The sequence below is a fragment of the Euphorbia lathyris genome, chromosome 6 (assembly GCF_963576675.1).
Source record: "Euphorbia lathyris chromosome 6, ddEupLath1.1, whole genome shotgun sequence".
Lineage (NCBI taxonomy): Eukaryota > Viridiplantae > Streptophyta > Magnoliopsida > Malpighiales > Euphorbiaceae > Euphorbia > Euphorbia lathyris.
Genome location: NC_088915.1, coordinates 37,760,822 through 37,781,607, shown reverse-complemented (window position 1 = coordinate 37,781,607; position 20,786 = coordinate 37,760,822). Strand labels below are relative to the sequence as shown.

General features: G+C 34.9%; 1 protein-coding gene across 4 annotated transcripts; it reads right to left on the bottom strand.

Moving 5' to 3' along the window:
* Window positions 1–2,835: 2,835 nt before the first annotated feature.
* LOC136233986 (villin-1) lies at window positions 2,836–19,916 on the bottom strand. 4 transcript variants are annotated; one of them, XM_066023723.1, is made up of 23 exons: window positions 19,706–19,914; window positions 19,512–19,611; window positions 19,343–19,411; window positions 18,868–19,104; window positions 18,301–18,478; window positions 18,084–18,216; window positions 17,517–17,682; window positions 16,640–16,787; window positions 16,451–16,539; window positions 16,211–16,366; window positions 15,608–15,676; window positions 14,121–14,189; window positions 13,857–13,994; window positions 13,188–13,316; window positions 12,921–13,068; window positions 12,764–12,774; window positions 12,341–12,481; window positions 12,089–12,214; window positions 11,938–12,000; window positions 9,805–10,015; window positions 9,255–9,400; window positions 3,082–3,169; window positions 2,836–3,006 (listed from the first exon to the last, which is right to left on the bottom strand). In XM_066023723.1, exons 1-23 carry the CDS (start codon window positions 19,759–19,761, stop codon window positions 2,933–2,935), a joined length of 2,745 nt encoding a protein of 914 aa, XP_065879795.1. In that variant the 5' UTR covers window positions 19,762–19,914; the 3' UTR covers window positions 2,836–2,932. The 4 variants fall into 4 exon arrangements, with proteins under 4 accessions (XP_065879795.1, XP_065879796.1, XP_065879797.1 ...); XM_066023724.1 differs by lacking the exons at window positions 2,836–3,006; window positions 3,082–3,169 and adding an exon at window positions 8,699–9,149 and having other exon boundaries at window positions 19,706–19,911; XM_066023725.1 differs by lacking the exons at window positions 2,836–3,006; window positions 3,082–3,169; window positions 9,255–9,400 and having other exon boundaries at window positions 9,819–10,092; window positions 19,706–19,916.
* Window positions 19,917–20,786: the final 870 nt, after the last annotated feature.

Here is a 20,786-nt window from a genome sequence, read left to right as displayed (position 1 = left end):
GAGGAAGATGTGTTTATTGGTCCATAACTTATTTTCAGCGAGGACATCGGTGATGACAGGACAGAGGAGTGGATCGAACATGGTGACAGAGAGGTTCCTCGAGTAAACAGCGAAATCGAATTGAAAGGCCGGGACGATATTTCTCAATTGTTGTTTGATAAATTTAGATGTTTGTCAGTGTTCTTGAATGTTGATTTGAACAATCAGTTTTAAATGGATTCTATAAAGTCGTGCAAGTATTAAATCCAGTTAAAAATTCTGTTTGAATCATGATTATCATCTAATGATGAAAAGCCTAGCTTTGTGGCTTTTTATTGAAAATTTTGTCATGATGATTCTTCTCATGATGGTAAACTTAGCTTTGTGGCTTTCTATTGGGAAGTTTGTGATGGTGATTCCTTTGATGATGAAATTCGAGGGCGAATTGGCTTCCACCCATAGAGAATGATGTGGTCGAAGATCAAGCGATTCAGTTTGTTCTATCAAGTTTTAAAGTGTCGGATTTTTGTATTTTCGAACCCTATTCTGGTTGGAAACGCGCTAACAGTCAAAACTTGTAGCTTTGATGGGTCCCACCCTTGTTTGGCCAAATTTGATTGTTTGAGGCCTCAAAATCGTGAAAAATTAATTTGCATTTTGTTTTTTTCTTTTTCTAATTAGGTTTCTCATTTTCTATTCCTTTTTGTGATTCTAATTTAGTATTTTGTCTATTTAAAAGGCTTGTTATTATTGTATAGAGACAACTTATGAGATTAATGAAATTGATATTTTCGAATTACTAAAGTTGTTGAGAATTTTGAAGGTTTTTTAGTAAGATATTCGTGCATCGAATCAATTGTTAGCAGCAAAATGTGTTCTTGTTATTCCTATACCCCTGATATCCGTAGAATCAACAAGTTAATAGAAAACCTTAGCTTTCTTCTGGCATTCAACCCGATCAACAAACTGCTAGCAAAACTGTTTTTATCCGCTTCATCGGGTAGGGAGTGAATTAACGATTTCATCATATGTTAGAGACGTAATTAGCGAATTTAGAATGTCAGAAACCTAGTTAACTTTGAAAATATAGATCGTGGATCTAAAGGTTAATGAACTAATTGATTTTTAAGATATAAGTTAGACTAATTGAGCTTTAAGCCTATTTTCAACTTGCATGACTCTAGTCACAAGGTAGATACTGAAATAAATAAAAAAATACGTCCAAAATTATGTAAGCAACTCATGGAGAAAATACTTACATTACTAAATTAGGTTAACTGCATCTTTTATGTGGAAATTAAAAAGTGAAAGAAAAATAAAGTCTTGACAACAGCCACATGTTTCAAGATCAAGCTTTAGCAAATGCTGATAAAGATAGGGTGTTACTACTTACCGCCCCCAAATTACCTCTTACCGCCTCTATTTGGAAAAAAACAGTAATTTTGGTCTAGGTGGGTGCCAGATCCGCCCAGCCAATGGGCTGGCGGATCCAGCACCCGTCCCACCACTAGGCTGGGCTAGGGATGGCAACGGGTAGGGTACCCGCGGGTAGTGCCAATCCCAAACCCTTACCCTTTTATTTTTTAATTACCCGTACCCTTCTTATTACCCTAACGGGTATATGTTTTGCATCCCATACCCTTCCCATTTAATTCGCGGGTACCCGCGGGTACCCTTACCCATTAAGAATCAATAAATAAAATAAAAATATTACAAATTTAACAAAGTATAAATTTAATAAATCATCGATTTAAAAATTGAACAAATTGAACCTTAATCAATAAAAATAAAATAGTTTAATGGTATCACTTAATGGTTAAAGAACAAAAGTTTAGTATTCAAATCTCACATCTTACATCCAAAACACAATAATATTTTTTAATATATAAAAAATTTAAGACGGGTAACGGGTACCGGGTACCCTGGGGGGTCTTCCCATACCCGTCCCATTACCCTAACGGGTAATGGTTTTGATCCCATACTCGTCTCATACCCTTTTATACAGGGTACGGCTAGTCCCATTAGAGTCGGGTAATGCCGGGTACCCGCGGGTAGAGTACCCGTTGCCATCCCTAGGCTGGGCGGATGTACATCCGCTTAGCCAATCTCGCCCAAGCCATTGGCTGGGCGGATGCTGGATCCGCCCAGCCCATTGGCTGGGCGGATCTAGCACCCACCTAGACCAAAATTGGGCCTAGGCACAATCGTAGACTTTTTAGCGATGGAAAATACAAAATTCTCCAATTTTTTGTGATGAAAAATGCTAATCGTCACAAAAAATATGCATTATGTTCATGATTTTTTTGAGAAAAAAATGTAAATTTTATTGTTTCCAACTCATAATCATCTATTTTCGGGATTTAGATTGTCGCATATCAATTATTTTCATAATTTCAATTATTATTGTTCGAGTTTGTGATTTTAGAGAAAGAATTTTTAGTTTTTTATCAAAATTATGAGAAGGGCAAAAAAGTCCATATATACTTAATATGTGAATAAGTAAAGAATTTGTTTTCTTATTTATCCACGTATAAAGTCTATATGAAAAAAATTTGTCATATGTACTTGTCACATGTCAAAAATTGTGTCATTTATGAGTAATTAACGAATCGGATAAATTTTCTTCTAAAATGGTTTAAATAACAACTATGAGGATATCATATGGGGCAAATGTTATGACAAAAAATTTGATACCACATTAGCCAAACAAGCGTTTATATCAAATATATATTATACTACTTAAAAATAATAATATAAAACCATAATATATACAAATATATTTATAAGGTATATTTTTCAAAATATACAAATAACAACATTTCAATAACGTATATTTACTGAGTGCCTCATGCTTTCTTAAAATTGCAGCCTTTGTAGTTTGTCCACAAAGTGAAACTCCTGACATGCGGTTCTGGGCCGAGAGTTCGACGGGTGAGTATACAACTAAATCGGGTTACAAAATCTTGGAACCATCTCCAATTAACACGGTTGATCCTCTATGGCATTTAATATGGAGAACCAAGGCACCTGAGAAAGTAAAGTGATTCCTTTAGCAAACGGGGCATAGTATTATTCTTTGTAATGACAATAGGATGCACAGACATCTCACTACTGATCCTCGGTGTGTCCGATGCAATGCTATTGAGTCCGTCACACATGTTTTGCGGGATTGCCCACGCATTCGCGATACCTGTATTTTATAATACCTAGAAATATTAGTTCAACTTTTTTCCAATCAACGATGCGCCCTGTTGGAGTTTAGTGTCCTAAAGACAATTGTTTTAGGATATTAATATTAATGAATAAATTGTTTATTTGATCATTTGTTTAATCAGATATATAGCATTAAAATGTAACTATATATAAAGGCACAAATCTTTCATAAAGAAAGTAACCCTAAGTTTATTTAAGTAGTTATAAAGTGTTCATACAAGCATGAAGTGAGACTGTACTTTATAATAGACCAATAGATTTAAAGTAAACCCAAGTCAAGTAATATGTTATAGGGGTTGGCATATTACTGTTGAGACTTGCATGTAACAATGTTTTCCGTCGAGACAGAAAGCTGATCTCACAAGCTTTAGATATTAAGATATCTAGACAGTTACATGGATCCGGTGAAGGAGTTCATTAGGATTGAGACTCGACTTGAGATAACAGAATGGATTGATTTATCTAATGTATCAACTGTTCATCTCATTGGTATTAGTAGGTATAACTAATCCTCAGACTCAAACATTCGTTAATTAGTGATTCTGGATTATGGAGTCTGATACTTTGATTCTGTGCGAGCACGATCCAACAGGTGAGAGCATGGGGTGTGTGAGAGCAGGGTTGGGTATCACACAAAGTAATTGCAGAATAGTTAATGTCAGATTGAGCATTCGTCACTCTCGATAAGTGGGAGATATATCCAAATGGCCGCTTGTGGTGAATTGACTGAAATCCTTGCAAGGTGATAGAGTTAAGAGTAGAAATGGATATTTCACTTAACTTATCTTTCAGAGTGAATTCAACCTGTACAAATAAAACCAGACTCTTCGTTATATGTAACCTTAACACGTTCCATGGTTATAAGGAATTGACCGACAGGATATAGTTGATGAAGGATCGTATTATAATGTACCTAATGCAGAAAGGTTAACGTCAGTTATCAACCTGACTTCTTAATTGCTCTGGGGGAATATCATAGGTTCTGCTAGTAACAGCTTGCGACGGTATTCCGTTATATATATGTTGGAATTAATCGTGATGAATAATTTCAAAGGATATATACGGCTAGTGGCAATAAAGAACCTAATGGGTCGCATATGGGACTTGGAATCGGAGGACGAAAATGTAATTAGTGAGACATGTATATATGGGCCGAAATTTGTATATTAATTAGGGGATAAATTAATTTGATTAATAATTATAATTTGATTATGGTTATGAATTAAATTAAAGGATTATTTGATAATATTAATTAGAAGTTTTTATGTGATTGAAACTCTAATTAATTATCCCTAATATTAATTAATTATTAATTTGATTAATAATAATTATCTAGATATAATTAGTTATTATTTAGATAATAGTAAAGTGATTATTTAATTATCTAATTAGGAATCCTATTCGGAATAAGATCCTAATTAATTAATTACCTAACACAACTAGGACTAGGGTTTTGAGAAATCTATAAATAGACTCTCTAGCCTAGGAAATTCGGCCAACACAAAGAATAAGAGGAGGAATCGTTCCGTCGTCGTCTCGGCTAATTTACTTTATTTCTTACTCCCTCTTTGATCTCGTATCGATTTCTGTTAGAGGCAATCATTGCGATTGCTATACTTTAAAGGTTGATTACTGATTAGTTTTGTTTTTCTGTGTTGAACAAAAACGTTCGTTGCTCACGGATTGATAATAAGAAGTTGTGGGCACTTCGTTTGCAACCGTAGATAGTTCTTCACCGAAGGTATTACTTTCTATCCCTCTTTATATGAAATAACAATTAACAGATCTTGGAAAAGGGAAATAGATAAAATAGATAAAATTTTATTATTTCGCTACGCATAGGCTTGTCTATTTTCCTACTGATGAGTGTTAAATATGTATAATATTTGGTAACAATTTTGGGAATAAATGAACAATAATGCAACATATCATTCTCACAATACATTGTTTTTGCAGATTGTTTGTGATAATGCAGCTGCCTGTTCGGTAGCTAAATCCACACGGTGAACAAGCAGGAAAGGAGTGCGGACAAGCGAAGAATAAGGAAGAGAACAAGAACTCATGGGAACAATTTGTACCCGTAGAACTTGAATCAATCATCCTTAAATCATTGAAGACCTTTCCTGAAGAAAAATTAATGCTGGAGGCAGAACAACCATCCCTCACAGAAGAAATCAGCAAGCATGGACGGACTGCTGCACTGCAGACTGTTCCTGACTGTCAGAACAGTCTGGCAGACCATATCTTCTCTATTTTATTTTATCTTGAACAATGATTTCTGAACAATTTTTGGGCTATTTAAGGAGCCCTCGTTTTGTATGTGACTCATTCAGATTTTCGGATCTGAAGCCTTGTGTAAAACTTTGTTTTATGTGTTTTAATATATTGTTGTTTTCTTCATTGTTGTTTTGTTTTATCTCATTCAACCATGAGTGAGTAATTCACTAAGCAGGTATGCAGCTGAACAAATACAGGTAATCAGAGAAGGATAATCCCTCTCTAAATTCATTAAGTGTGTATGGCTTGGCTGTTCAATGAGTAATTAACGCTAAATAGGAGTAGCTAACCTGTTTCTAAGCAGAGCAATCACGAGGAGACTCTCTTTGCAAAGCTGAACTTTCATTGAACACATTTAATTATGATACGGAGACGTAATTAATTAAGTGTTAAGGGTTTTAGTTGCTCCAACTAAATGCTTTCTTGTTCTTAAAGCTTAGGAATATATTAATCTCAAGGAGACTTATTTTAATTGTTTTTAAAGAACGTTGGGAATATAGCGAGAGCTGACCCAACCGATTTTCGTGAAAGATACCTTAAGCCAAAGCTGTTCTCACCTAATGAACAAGGAAGGGTATGCCTGTTCTGGAACCGATTTGTGTATGCTGTGTACCTGTTGCTTTTTCATCTGAATTTCGATCAAACACTTTAATTGTTTTACACTTCATATTGCATCAAACCACCTTCTAATCAACTTAAGCTTTTGGTTACTTATTGAACTTGGCTAGACATAATTTGAAGAGAGTAAGCGTGCGGTTGTTCTATCCTCGTGGAAAATCACTTTATTACTTGGACCTAGTACACTTGCTAGGGTAACACCTACATGACCATGATTAGAATTTAATCTCGGAAGTAAGGATCGGTACAAGAATATCCCATGGCCTCTGTTCTTTGCGTGTAGTATCTGGTGGATTTGGAAGTTTCGAAATGAGTTGGTTTTCCAAACGAAACAACTGCCTGAAAACCATATCAATATAAGCTTACATTTCTATATTGAATTCCTATGAGCAAAAGCTGCCTAAGCCGGAAACCCTTATCATCAACCGAGAACAATTTGGGTAGCCCAGCAACCGCCTGGTGAGGGTTGAGTAAAAATAAACACGGATGGGGGCCTCCAAAGGAAATCCTGGTTTAGCTTCAGCTGGAGGACTGATTATGGACTGTCATGGGAGATGGTGTAGTGGCTTTGGAGCTAATATTGGATATTGTACTTCTTCAATGGCTGAATTGTGGGGCCTCTATTTTGGACTTCAAATTCCTTGGCAAAAGGGATTTAGAAAGGTAATAATTGAAGTCGACTCAAGAATCGTGCTTAGATTCGTGACAGAGGCAGTTGACATACATCACCCGTTCTCTTGGCTCATCCAAGAATGCCTTTCCTTCCATGACAGAGAGTGGGATACTATATTCATTCATTCCTACAGAGAAGGTAACGGCGCTGCTGACTGGCTAGCGAATTTCGGAGGATCATGTCCTTCGCCATGAGTTTGGTGTGCCTCCTGCAAGCCTCCAGGATATCCTCAATGATGACACTAGAGATCTAGCATTTAGCAGAGTTATCTTATCACTCTCTTAATTTCTTTTTCTTTTTTCTCCTGGGCGTTTAGGCTTCCTTTGTTAACAAAAAAAAAAAATCATTCGAACAATTGAAATAAGTAAAAAATAATATCTATTAATAATATAAACAATTGACTCTTATCTATTTAAGAGTGTTAAAATATATGTAATCACTTTTTCAAAAAGAAAACAATACATATAATCTCTCCAATAATACTCGACGTACTCACTTTTTATTTATTAGATCAAAATTGTTATATTTATCAATAGTGAGTGAAAAGAAATTTATTAATAAAAAATAAAATAAAGAGTGGACTAAGAATGACAAGAAACTCATCAATAATATTGAGGAGAGATAGATTCTTAGAGCATCTCCAACAACTGTCAGTTGGACTCTTAACCTAAATTTAAAATGGTATTGGTATTTACCACCCGCCAAATTAATTATCACTGCCCCTATTTTGGACAATTTTTGCTTTTCATAGTTTTTTTTCAAAATTGGTTTTTTTTTTTTTTAAAGAATCGGCCAAAATTTGGCCTAAACGGATGCGGCATCCGTTTCAGCTATGGCGAAGGCGGATGCGGCATATGTTCCCGCCATATACCGAGCGGATGCGGCATCCTTTTAGGTCAAATTTTGGCCGGTGCAAAATCGTAAAAAATTTAGTGATGAAAAATACTAAATCGTTCAATTTTTTGTGATAAAATATGCAAAATTCTCCAATTTTTTATGACAAAAATTACAAAATCGTCATAAAATATATAAATATATATATTATTTTCATGAGTTCTTTTATAAAAAAACGTAAATTTTAATGTTTCCGACTTGTAATCATCCATTTCCAAGGTTCGGGTTTATGATTTTGGAGAGAATTTTCAGTTTTTGATCAAAATTATAAAAGGACAAAAAAGTCCAAATGGAGGCGGTGATAAATAATTTGGGGTGATATTTAGCAATCCACTTTAAAATATGAGGAGATTGAGCTAAACAAAACAAGAAGCTCATTTTCTATTAATAATTTATTATTGTATAGTTTCTACACTTTTATAAATTGGTAAATATAATAATACTTAATAAAAAATTGATGAAATAATAAATAAAGAGTGAACACAAAAAATATTATTAGAGATGATATTTCTTAGTCACTTCTCAAATCACTAAAAGTCGATTGTTTATATTATTTTTAAAGTATGGATTAAAAATCTCTTGGAGATACTCTTTGGGCTGTTTGATATTTGATGAGGATATGGATAAAGACATATGTTGAGATATGAATAAAGATAAAAGATTGAGATAACATAAAAATAAAATAGTTTGAAAATTATTATTACATGTTTCTTTGGACATGGATGAATAAAATAATATATTTTACTATATCGTCCAAATTTAAACTACATATTATTAATTTGAGGGACATGATAGATTTTGGAATTTTTTTTTTATCCCACCCTTATCTACCTACCATGTCTCTAAACAAACATTGAATAAATTAACTTTGGATTTTGTATCCCTATCTCATCCCATTTATTCCCAATAATAATTGTTTGAGAAGTGACTAAGAGGTATCAGAGTTGGTTTTTAATCCAAACACTTCAAAATTTAACTTAAAGCCTAACAAGAGTCGAAGATGTTATTACAGTTTTAAATCATATCATGAAAATAAACAGAGGAAACAATAAATAAAAATATTTGAAAATATTAAAAACAATTCACCAACAATCATGATATAATATTCAAAAGTGAATTATAATAAACAAAAAATCAAAATAATAAGTCATAAAACGTTTTTTTTTTGTTCCGATCACCGTCCAAACGCTGTCCAGGTGGCCAAAAAATGACCAGGGAGGCAACAAAACGCCTAAAGGGCCTAATCGGAGAAAATCGGAAAGGATTCTCGATTTCGAAAGCCTAAACGGTCCAGGCCGCGGTTTTCCTTAACAGTGATTCCACTTAAATAAAACATCACAATCAGATATTCACTCAGTGTTTTGATTTCAAAGCTAGTATCTTAGAAAAGGTGTAGAGATATCTTCAGTTTGTTCTGTTTCCAGTTTGGAAGCTGATAGAAAGATTGTCGCGACATTCCAAATCTCTCCTGAAACTCTTCTTCACTTAGGTATGCCTTAAAACAAACAACTCCTATTACTCAACCAGTTCAGCTAAAAAATACCATTATTGAGTACAAGGTCTTTTCCTAAAAACTAAGAAATCAGTGAAGAAAGTGTACCTCTCTTTTGGTCACATCTATGTCTGTCACGGGATCACTCGAGTCCAATCTCAATCGAACAAATGGATATACCAGTGAGTTCGGATTAGTGTCAATGGGATTAACCTGAAGTAAATTTGCATCCCCCTGCGAGCTTGCTTGAGAGCCTGCAATGACCAAACGTTCTTATTCAAATACAAACTCAATGCAGAACAATGACATCAAGTTATTGCATTTTCATTAGCATTTTGCAGCCACCTACTAGGACCTTAATGTTCACTAATTCACTCTTCAAGTACAATTGGATGAAAATGCCAAAATCTACACAATACTCTTCCAAGGTTATCAATGAACACATGATTAATCCTTTAGCTAATACAAGCCTCAATGAAGGCCCGAATAATACCATAGTATAGCATACATTATTAACTTCATTTCAACCATTCTAGTGCATTCAAGGGTTCATGGAGGTGCTAGATCATCATGCACAGCACAAATAAAAAATCTATGCGACTACAGCCAAACTTTATTGGATTTAACAAAAATAAGGAATTACATGTTCTGTCATTACCATTGCTACCATGAGGAGATGAAAAGAGCTTCCTTGCAGTTGGAGGTAGGCTGGAAAAGTGGTGCTTATTTGAAGACTTGGAATATGAGCCAGAGACACCGGATGGATGAGATACACTTCTGCCCCTCCCATTCGGACTGACAGAATTGCGTCTCAAACCATCTGGAGTACTATCCCGTGAGGATGCTTTCCATGATTTCCTTGTAGGAACCTGCATAAGTAAAGCATGGAACTTTTGTTGCAGTAAAAGGAGAGAATTGTCCAACAGCTTGATGTGTCAAAAGAAACCTGATATTTAATTTGGACGCCAACAATTAGAAAGGATCTAATAATGCCATTGGGTTAGCAATACGAATGTTCGAATGCTTATCTTGTAGAGCAGGTGATCAAGAGTTCAAATCTAGAAACTTATTCCCCTTAGGTTTCTGAAAACCTAGTAGAAGGTTCATACAGTAGACTTCAACGAAGATGCATTCTCTTTGAAAATATCACACAAACCATGCAGTAACCATTGAAGGATGCCGCTAGGGCAAGGATTCCCCATCCGCAGGGACATCCTCGCAACATATAGTACCTTTACAGGCACGCACATACACATATATAGAATTTCAACATGTATTATGATAAAACCATTCTTTGGAAAGATGGATTTGTAAGGGTAAGGGTTAATAAGGTTTGATGAAAGGTTCATTTTGCTCTAAATCTTAACACTCCAATTTGGAGTGTAAACACTTACCCATCAAAACCTTTCCCTCACCTCCCTCTGATGAAAGGTTTTGATAGGTTAATAAGGTTGCTTTTACTTTTGAACCAGAAAGTGCCATTATTTCACATGGTGGAACATGTGACCTAAGCCAAAAATTGGACGGACAACTCAACATTCAAAACTGTAAGGTGAGTCTAAAAAAAAGAAACTGTAAGTTGAGAATTACCCTAATCAAATGAGCGAATGATAACATGAGGACTCATACTGATAAGAACAATCAATGGAGCTAGGTGAATGCAAATTAAAATGATAAAGAGAAGAATTTCAGGAACTTTATTGATGAACTGAGGAAAATAGCTATCTGTAATAGTCAAAGAGTAAAGTAACGATCCTACAGCAAGAGGAAATCAAAAACACCTTCCAAGCATGTTACTGCATGACAATCACTCACTCAACATATGAGACCCCTAATAGCACTAAAACCCTATAAAAACTACATAAGAGAAAAAATTGAAAGGTTCCTACCCAACATCCTCACTCTTCAAAGCATGAAGCAACAGCAAGAAACCTAGTTAAATTAATTAAAGAGTTAAAAAAATTGCAAAAAGAAAAACCTATTTCCTATTTCCGTTCAAATTATGCAATAGAAAAAAAAATTGAGACTCTAATCCGCTATTTAATCACTGCGGAGCAATAAAAAACTAAAACCTAAAATTTCAATTACACCAAAGTATTTCAAAAACTGGTACGGACTAATTCCTAAAATTATTCATAACCTACAAATTCAATCATGATAACTACGTATAAAATAAATTTTAAACGTAATTGTAACCAAAATAAATAATATTATTCTATAACAATATAACCATCAAGTACAAAAAAGCAAAAGTATAATTGTAATAATGATATTCTGAGAGTTTATAAGTTCATAAGAGGGAAATAATCGAGCTATTTCATTTGAAAATCCAGTAAAGAGACTATTCAGAATAGAATTAGGGATCTAAAATGTGATGTGACCGGTGCAGGATGGACCAGTTAACCCAAATGTTTTAATGCGTCAATCTGCTTCTAGAAACACATTTCACTTTAAGAAACGAGTTTCAAGCTTCTATAAGTTACACAAGCATGACTGAAATGCTCCGTTCAAGTATGAAACTCTTCAAAAACAAAATTTCCGTGCTTCACAGGAGTCTACATGTAGGAGAAGCCGGCTTCGTAGTTCATTTTGTGTTGCAGATACAGGGACTTGAGACAAAGCAAGAGGCAATGATATCAGACATCATATATAGAGTTATTCATGAGCCACTTAAATGTGTACCATACGACAAGTGAGATATAGGCCCCAGCCAGAGAAAGTAGGAAACATTCAATTGGCAAAGAGGCATACAAGATCCAAAACTGAATTAGAATAGAGAATTGTCACTTACTTCGAGACTTTGTTTGTTTCCTTTCACAATGGCAAGCTTCCTTTCGAATGAGTTTCCGTGCATCTGCAAGATCACCAAGATTCAACGGTGATATATTTTCAACGCCATAACAAGAAAGATTATCCAAGGAATAGAAAGCTCAGAGAGATACATTTGCCTTTGAATGATCCCATTCGAAGTAACGGGTGAAAAATGGAGGTTCTTGTCCTTCTGTAACAATATAAATAGGAGTCTCCAAAGATAGTCCTTCAACCAGATGGACGGTCTGAAGGAATTTCTGCAATTTTCAAGTAAATTTATAAAAGTAATGAAACATTGATAAAGATAAAAAAAACCAAATAGCATAAAGATTGAATGAAAGGTAATTAATGAGAAGATGGCCTAAGAGAGTTGAAAAATGTACCAAGCCAAGAGTAAAGGCTTCATGCTTGAATTTAACATTTGAATGGCACCCAATCCAGACGTATATTTCATCATCGCAGTTAAGAATTAAGACATCTTCTGTAGTTAAATCATCCTGAGTAAAGCTGTATATTTCTTTCACCTGAAAATACATTGCTTATACATCAGAATCAAGTACTTAGTGCTAGTAGTTAAAATCTTGTTTACAATGGAAAAACATTTTGTAAGACATGAATATCAACTATTCAATTTTAGAATACCTATTATATGAACATGAAACCAAAACGAACTCTAAAAGCAAAGCTGCTGTTACAATCAAACTAGGGATGGAAAACCTCCATGTAAAAACTTATAGTAATATTTTATACGTGCAGTGATTATCTATTTCAAGCATGCATGCACATGGAAATGTGCTTTAGTGTACCTTGAAATCATCTGAAAAGAAAATTAACGATCAGCAAGAGACCGATTATCGACCATTAGATACCATTCCACGACAATTCCACCTGCAATACTTCAGAACCAGCCATAGCACATCATCTTTTGAGAATAAAAGTTGAAAGAAATTATATATAGCCTACCATCTCTAAGCGTAAAAGTAAATAAATGGGGCTCTTCATTGTGTTGTTTTATCTCCTTTTCTCTAGGATACTCTGTTTTTCCACCAAGTGCCTCCCAGAATATATCAGGTTCGCTCCCTTCCCGCAGTATTATAAGTTGCCATGTTGGCTGCAAAAGTATAAAGAGATTATTTCTTATTTTATTTGTAGGGCCGAATGTAATAATTAAGCAAAGAAATAAGTAGACTAATCCAAGAATTTTGTATAGCAGAAGATAAGATTGCGTACATTAACCAGTTCCAGCATTCTATCAAGAAGATCGTGGTCTGTGGTAGATGATAAATTCCCAATCCAACTAAAGGTAGAAGTTCCAGTTTTCAGGATGTAACAATAGGATGAATTAAGGGAGCTTGAAGCCTGCATTAGTTTCAGCTGAACGATCAATGTCTAAATTGCTATGCATGTATGGTTTCATTGTACAGTACAGACAAAATAATATTGCACCTTGGATAACAGACAGAGAATATGTAAAACAGTTCCTGAATATAATAGCTATTCATCAATTTTAATATCATGCTTAAAATAAAGAAAGCAATTCTTACATTACCAAAAAATAAAGCCACAGTATGCAAATTCAATTTTATTTATGAAAGCTGATTTTTACGAGCTTAAGTATATTTCTTAATCGATTACATCCTACAAAGCAGGCCAATAACAAATTATTAAGTAGATGATGCTTTCTTTATCAATGCAGGCAAACTTTTGTATATATGTATTAACAGTGACACTATCAGGTGTCAAGAACAGATACTCTGAATTTAACTTGTTAACTTTATAACATTAGAACAAGCAGGTGCCTTATTGCCTAAGAATGTCTAAAAACAGAACATCCTTGAGAAAGAAGAGTTATTTAAGCAGAAAAAGGTCTTTTGATTCCAGATCAATGATCAAACTTACTTGAACAACTTGGATGGCTTGCATGCTATTTGGACTTGTCCCTTGAACTCGAAAAAGTGCTGTCTTTCCTTCATCATAAGTTTCATCCAGAATTTCTTCTTCTGCTATTAACTCCTTGTACCGTTTACTCAGTCCTCCCTAGGATAAAACAGAATATAAGTTCCTCACACCAACCATCAACTATAGTAACAGAAAAAGAATAATTGGCTACAGGAATGTAAAGAAAAATAAAGGAAAGAAAACATAACAGTTTTCAGCAGAAACCTTGTAAACAATTACTCTCCGTAATATTGAGAAAAGTTGAAGGGGCTCCTTATCCTGAAAAACTTTGGCCTGGATATATAGTGTATGCGTTAAAATTAAAGGAAATGATTAGCTTCGCCTGGAAAGTATTCAATTAAATAATAAATAGTCTACACAACATATTAGAGAGACAAATGATTTATTTATGGGAAATTAATTAAGAAACTGGACATTGGAAAATGTCAGGCGGTCCAAGTAGAAACGGGCTAACTGTATAGACCACCTCCAAACTTTTGGTTTTACAAAAGCCATTGAACTTTAATTTGTCGCAGAAAACCTCATAACTTCAATTGAATTGCATAAAAAAAAAAAAATCATCAAATGCAGCACTAACCTTTTTGGAATGCTAAACTAACACCAACTTGCACTTATTTCATGCCACAGACTCCATGTAAGCACTAAACAAGATCTTTTTTTTAAGTACTTAGATGAGAGAAAAAAAATCATTGATGATGGTAAATTTTCTATCTCATTAACATACTTATTAGTTTTCATACTATATACCTATATAGATCCAGCAATAAGGAGCAATCTAGCGGCTTAACTAAGTGTGGCGTTAACGTTCTCATTATTCCTGTGAGATAAGTATTGAATTTCAGTGATTTTAGTATTTTATGCAAATGAAAATAATAGATTTTTATGCATAGGCCGTCCTCCAAAGTTTGGGAACAGCCTATACAATTTAGCCAACAGAAACTTCTTAACTTAAAATTGGCACCAAAGTTATTGATTTTACCATACATGTTTGCAGCTGGATCATACTTGCAGAACAACAGAAATGATTTATTACGCGAAATATCATTAAGAAAATTGGACACTGAAAAATGTTATTCTATGCAGAGGGCAAGAGGGCAACTTTTAACTTACAATTGACACCAAAGTTATTGATTTTAGCATTCATGTTTGCTCCTGGATCATGCTTGCTATCAATGTCACTAAAGCAGAGGCATCAGCAATCATTTTGCAACTGCCAGGTTCTAAAACAATGAAGGATACTTCAAAAAAGTGGAAGGAAATAATTGCTGGTCCATGTCCATCACACTAATGTCTGTATAATTTCAATCTCTCTAAAAAAAGGGCGGCCCGGTGCATTACGCGTCCCCGCTAAGCGAGGGTCCGGGGAGGGGTCCCACCACAAGGGTGTACTGGGGGCAAGCCTTCCCTTGACAATTTTTTTTGGCAAGAGGCCGCTCCTAAGACTCGAACCCGTGACCTTCGGTCACACGACAACAACGTTTTACCGTTGCGCCAAGGGAAGGATTTTCAAGTTGACATTTTCAGTACTTCAGCTTAAGATAATATTTTAATCCCATAAGGCAGCTAGAGAACATTTGACTAGTAGTTGAACATTCTAAGTTAACATGTTGCCTTATGTTAAATTGAATGTGCAACATCATAATTATAGGCCCAAGAGATTGATGCATGTCCAAACACAGAATATAACTAACCAAAACAGAATCCCCTTTTGTTGAGTCTGCAATTGCATTCATATGGCAGATAACATCAACTCTATCTTCCTGCAAATAAGGGGAAAATTGAGCATAGTTTTTAATGAGCCTGTCCAAATTTTAGTTTGATTAGGAAATAATCAAATCAAAAGTTGAGAAGAATTCTGAGAATTGTAAGAGAGTTATAGCCTCAACAAGTTTGACTACTCCAATCTAAACATCTTATGAAGGCAAAATTCATCCGATTATCTTTATTTTGTATCACACTTCCACCCATTCTTCCTTTCAGTGGAAATTCTTTTGGAGGAATGTAACTTCACCAAAACTCTAATTTTGCTTAACTAAATGTTAGAAGAAAAGCAAAAGCTGAACACTTTCTTGCAAACGCAAGAGCAAACATTTTACTGAAAGCAATCCTTGTCCTGAAACCAATCTATCAAGTAAAAGCATTTCAGATAACATGTGAAAGCAAACTATTGTCTTTACTGTCAATTCAAGACTTATAATTTGTCATAAAAATCCTTGGTCGCACTGATGTTCATCTTCCCATATTTTAAACTATAGATATATAAGAAACTATTGAAATTTCAAGGTCATGTATACCAGTACACTCTCCCGACCAATCCATGCATAAAATAAATTTCCCTTCCTTCCATCAGCTGCATATGTATACTGAACAATATAACAATCTCCGCTATAAATTTTTGTCTGCTCCTGTGCTGAAACAGCTATCAAGTCATCACCACTCACCCTCCAAACCTAGTGGAACAAACAAGTTATCCATCATTCTAATAATTTCTGGGCAAGGCTCAAAAACTAGATCCCATGTCAATAAGGAATTACTTGTAGTTTTCCTTCACAATCTATATAGGACTGATAGTCTTCATCATCAGGAAGCTCCTGGACATCATAACCTTGTTGCTTAAATATTGCTGGGGAAAAAAAGTGAGACAGAAATTAGAAAGCATTTCGGGAACTATAATTGAGGAACCAATTATGGATCTCTATTATAACTTTGCTGCAGTAACGAACCTGCTACTTTTCCTCGACCTTCTTCATACAACTTGGGCTCCACTTTTGGCCAACTCTCAAAATATGACCTAAATATGGAAGTCTCTAATCCTTCAGTAAGGAAAGTTAAATGGGTCGCAGTGGACCTTCCCTGATCTCTCAGAAATCCCTGCCAAATAATAGCAAATAATTAAGTTCAGAATGATGTGGTTAACAATTTCTATGCACAAGCAAATTAATATACGCAACCCTCCAGTAATGCATAATGATATTTGGAGGACGGCCTATGCATCGTGCAAATTTAGACATAATAAAGCTGATACATAATTATGGTATTCACAAAATATCTAAAGGAAATCCAACCAATTTAAGTGCAATTAAAATATATCAAAAGTCCACTAGGGGAAAAAGTCTGCACTCCTCAACAAATAAAGCTATCATTTCTTCAAAAGTACGTTGGTCATAGTGACAACTACGATTTAGGCTAATAACAAGAATATTATGCTTAATCTCCAAAATCTATCATGGAATTCATGTACTTTCTTGTTCATATGTGACTCATGGCCTCCCATGAGTCTTCAAGTAACTTTCCCATTTCAACAGATATATTTCCTACAAGTGTCGTCTGTGTTTCTTTTAAGGAAGACTTTATTAGCAGGTGTAAAAAGCTACATGTTTGCAGGAAAGATGGAATATTTCTTTTCCAATTCTTCCTATCAAATGCCACATTGCTAGGTGTATCATCATATTTAGACCAATAAAACATTCCCAATAAGAATATCCCATCACAAAGTGCATACGTCGTAACAAATTGACTCCCTGTCCTTACAACAAAGCAAGCAGGAGTTTCAAAAGAGAGCATAAAAGAAGAAGACAATATGAGGAAAAGTTTCCTTACTTCAATAACAGAAATTGATGTCTTCTTCTCTGTAAGATTAGTATTTCTACCCATCCACACAAAACTCTCAGCGCCACAATCCAGCATATAGCACTTGCTTGAGTCAAGCATTGTTTTGTTCAATGACTTACCTTCATTTGGACATAGATTACCCTGCCAGGTTATCCTGTTGATAAAAGAACCTTCAGTGTTTCCTCAGAAAATATGTAAGGTGATATCTACTAAAATAAACAGAAAGACATGCAATGCCAGCACAGGGAGGATGACAATCATGATTCATGGCTCATGCACTACAAATGAAGTTATTTGCTCCAATATCCGAGTAAACTCAATAGTGAATGAACTTCAGCAAGTTAGGGAAAAAATAATTGTCGTGAATATGGGACACAAATCGTAAACTGTATCCTTCTTCTGACCTATTTATAAGACAATTATGATGCTACGCAATCCTATGAGATCTAGTTGAGGTTTGAAAAGGTACTAAAGGCCTTATGTAATATCCAGGAGGTGGAGAATCTACAAGTCTAAACTAGCACAGATGAGCCTGATAAAGTGGGTAACGCATACCAGAACAATTGTACAGGTGATGCATCAAACTCTGTCCGAGTACCAGAAGGCGGGTCTCTCGGAATGGGAGCATAACCTCCAAACAAACTCCAAAACTCACCAACATCGGAATCACCAACAAATTTCCCATCCTCTGAAAAGCCAGAGCGGTTAACTGGAATTTTCCTCAAACAAGTATCAGAATGTGTGTCAAAGAGCGCAAGAGAGAGATTCCTACCTATAGTTGCCACCTCGCATTTGCCCCCATGCTTGGTATCCTTAACATACTGAACAACATCCAAAGCTTTAGCTCTTTCTTGTAAACTAGAATTGCACCCACTGAAGAGAAAAATCTTTGATGCTGTGTCAAGTATGAATACATCATTGTGGTTCAAGGATGACCGGGAAAAATGCACCTGACAGCATAGACACCTCAAAATTAAGACTCACTAAAGTCTAACAGGGCTTTCAGATTATGGACATCTATTTTTATTAATAAGAAAAGGAATAAAAGAAACGCACAATCAAGACCAAAGGTCAGTGCAATTAGAAGTTCACTCTTGTATTAACTCAATGAAATACATCAGCAACAATATTACAGAATATGACACATGAACATGAGACAAGGACAAGCATTTATATCAGGTTGAATGGTGATTACGTGCAAACTCAAGTTTTCATGAAGTAGATAATACAATGAAATTCCTAATGAAGACGCAGCCTTTCTGTCGCAGCAAGTGATGGACAATAGCTGAAATTTAATATGCAAGTATGATAATTTCCATTCATGAATTTCAATGCTTACTTCTTTCACAGAAACAGCATGATCACCCTTGCAGTTTAACAGTGTGACTTTGTAGGATTCACCGTCAAAGTTCCGTGACTGTGACGAGTATACTCCCTCAATTGGTATAATGCAAGGTTTAAAGTATGACAAGAACTTCTCTGTTTCTTCACCCTGAACTTCCCTATACTGCACAGTGCAAGACCCTAGAGCTGAATCTAATTCGAGTGCTTTCTCTGATGCAAAGGCTGATTCCGCCTACAAATAAGCATGAGGTAAATTAAAACATCATACTGCAATAGAAAAGACCAAGTATCAAATTTGAGGTCCATGTTAAAGTTGGTGTCTTACAAAAGGAACAAACAATCGTTGTATCTGATCATTTATTCAAAACACTAAAAGGGCACAGATAGTCGCAGTCTTATAAGAAACTATTGAACAACACATACACTCATCAGAGTCTATTCAACCAAAACCAAAAAGACGAAATAAAAACCTCATTTGCATCTTTCCCTATCCAGTAATGTACGTCGTGCTCAGGAGGGCCGTTTTTTAGCAAAACATTCTGTCTCGGAAAGAAACAAATGATTCAGATAGGAAAAGAACAGAGAACAAAAATGATACTAAGTTCCAAAAGAAAGTAAAATTGAGTGCAGAAAAGTCACATTGAGAACTAAATAGGCATTTCCAGAGTAAAAGTTTCCATGCAAGGATTTGGGAAGTGGAATCAAGTGGAGGTTCTGGACGCACCAGATCTCTAGGCCGCTGAGCGCAATGTCGTTAAGGATGAAACGTGAAACCACAATTAAAAAGTGAAAATTTAAAAAAAAAAGAAAAAGAAAAAGAGTAGTAAGGATACGGCTTAGCTCCTGCGGCATGAAAAGCTGAATCAATTTCGTTAGTAAGAAAAGCCATAGTGCCTCATAGCTCAGAAACGGAAGTGTAATAAGAGGAAGTCGAGGAAAGTGGGAAAATTAGAAAGAAAAATGGCTTTTATCGGAGGTGGGGTGGGGGCACACAAATCATAAATTATTGGGTTGCTTGCTTTCTGAATGAAAAACAGCAAAGGATGAAAATGAAAGAAAGGGAACCTTCCCGCTCCTTTCTATGTCGTTTTTGCACTGAAATGTTAGTTGGTTGGTAACTAAAGTCAACTTTCTCAAATTTGAACACCGTCACCGTCAATTAGATAGCTTTTTAATGATCTCATTAGTCGGTTTGGCAGGCGATGATGTTTCTGCCACATAGGAAATCTTATCCTCCTAAACCAGTTGCTGAAATTTGTTCCATTAAAAGAATGTTATATAAGTAAAACCTCTGTGTTGGAATACTCTATATAAGAATAACCTTTAATTTGTTATAAAAAATGTCGGTCCCAATTTGGACCGGTTATAAATAAGAATAACCTCTCAAATGTTAATTGTTATATATAATCCAAGTCTCATCTTTAGAAACTATATCTCTATATAGGAATAATTATGTAAATAATGTATATATGTATTAAGGATTTAAACAAAATTTATTAAAAAATTTAAAAATTATTGAGATTAAATATGAGTTGGCACACAAACTCCAACTTTAACTATAAATTCTTACCATTTTTCCATAAAACTCTTTTCTTTATGTATTGGAAACTAAACTCAAAACTCTTCCAATTCTTTAGGTATTGGAAATAAAACTCGTAGACTTGATATGCTAAACATTAATTTGTTTTATTAATCTATTCTATTGTACATTGTGTATATAAACCAATTTCAAGCGACCCCATTTCATATTCCTTTAATAATCAATCATGCCTCCAAAAGATTAGAGAGTTCTTATTGTTGTTAAATTTATAAACTTTAAGTGTTGATTTTTTTTTTTTTTGGGTACCAAACTCTATATAAGAATAACCTCCCAATTGTTATACAAATTGTCCGGTCCCAAACGTATTCCTATAT

Bases quoted from the DNA above. Each gene is read 5' to 3' on its own strand.
- LOC136233986 (XM_066023723.1), bottom strand. From the start codon at position 19,761: ATGGCTTTTCTTACTAACGAAATTGATTCAGCTTTTCATGCCGCAGGA. The intron at 14,190-15,607 runs GTTAGTTATATT...CTATATATCCAG, and splicing joins CAAAAGGGGATTCTGTTTTG to GCCAAAGTTTTTCAGGATAA. The intron at 13,995-14,120 runs GTTTCTGCTGAA...GTTTTATCCTAG, and splicing joins GGAGAGTAATTGTTTACAAG to GGAGGACTGAGTAAACGGTA.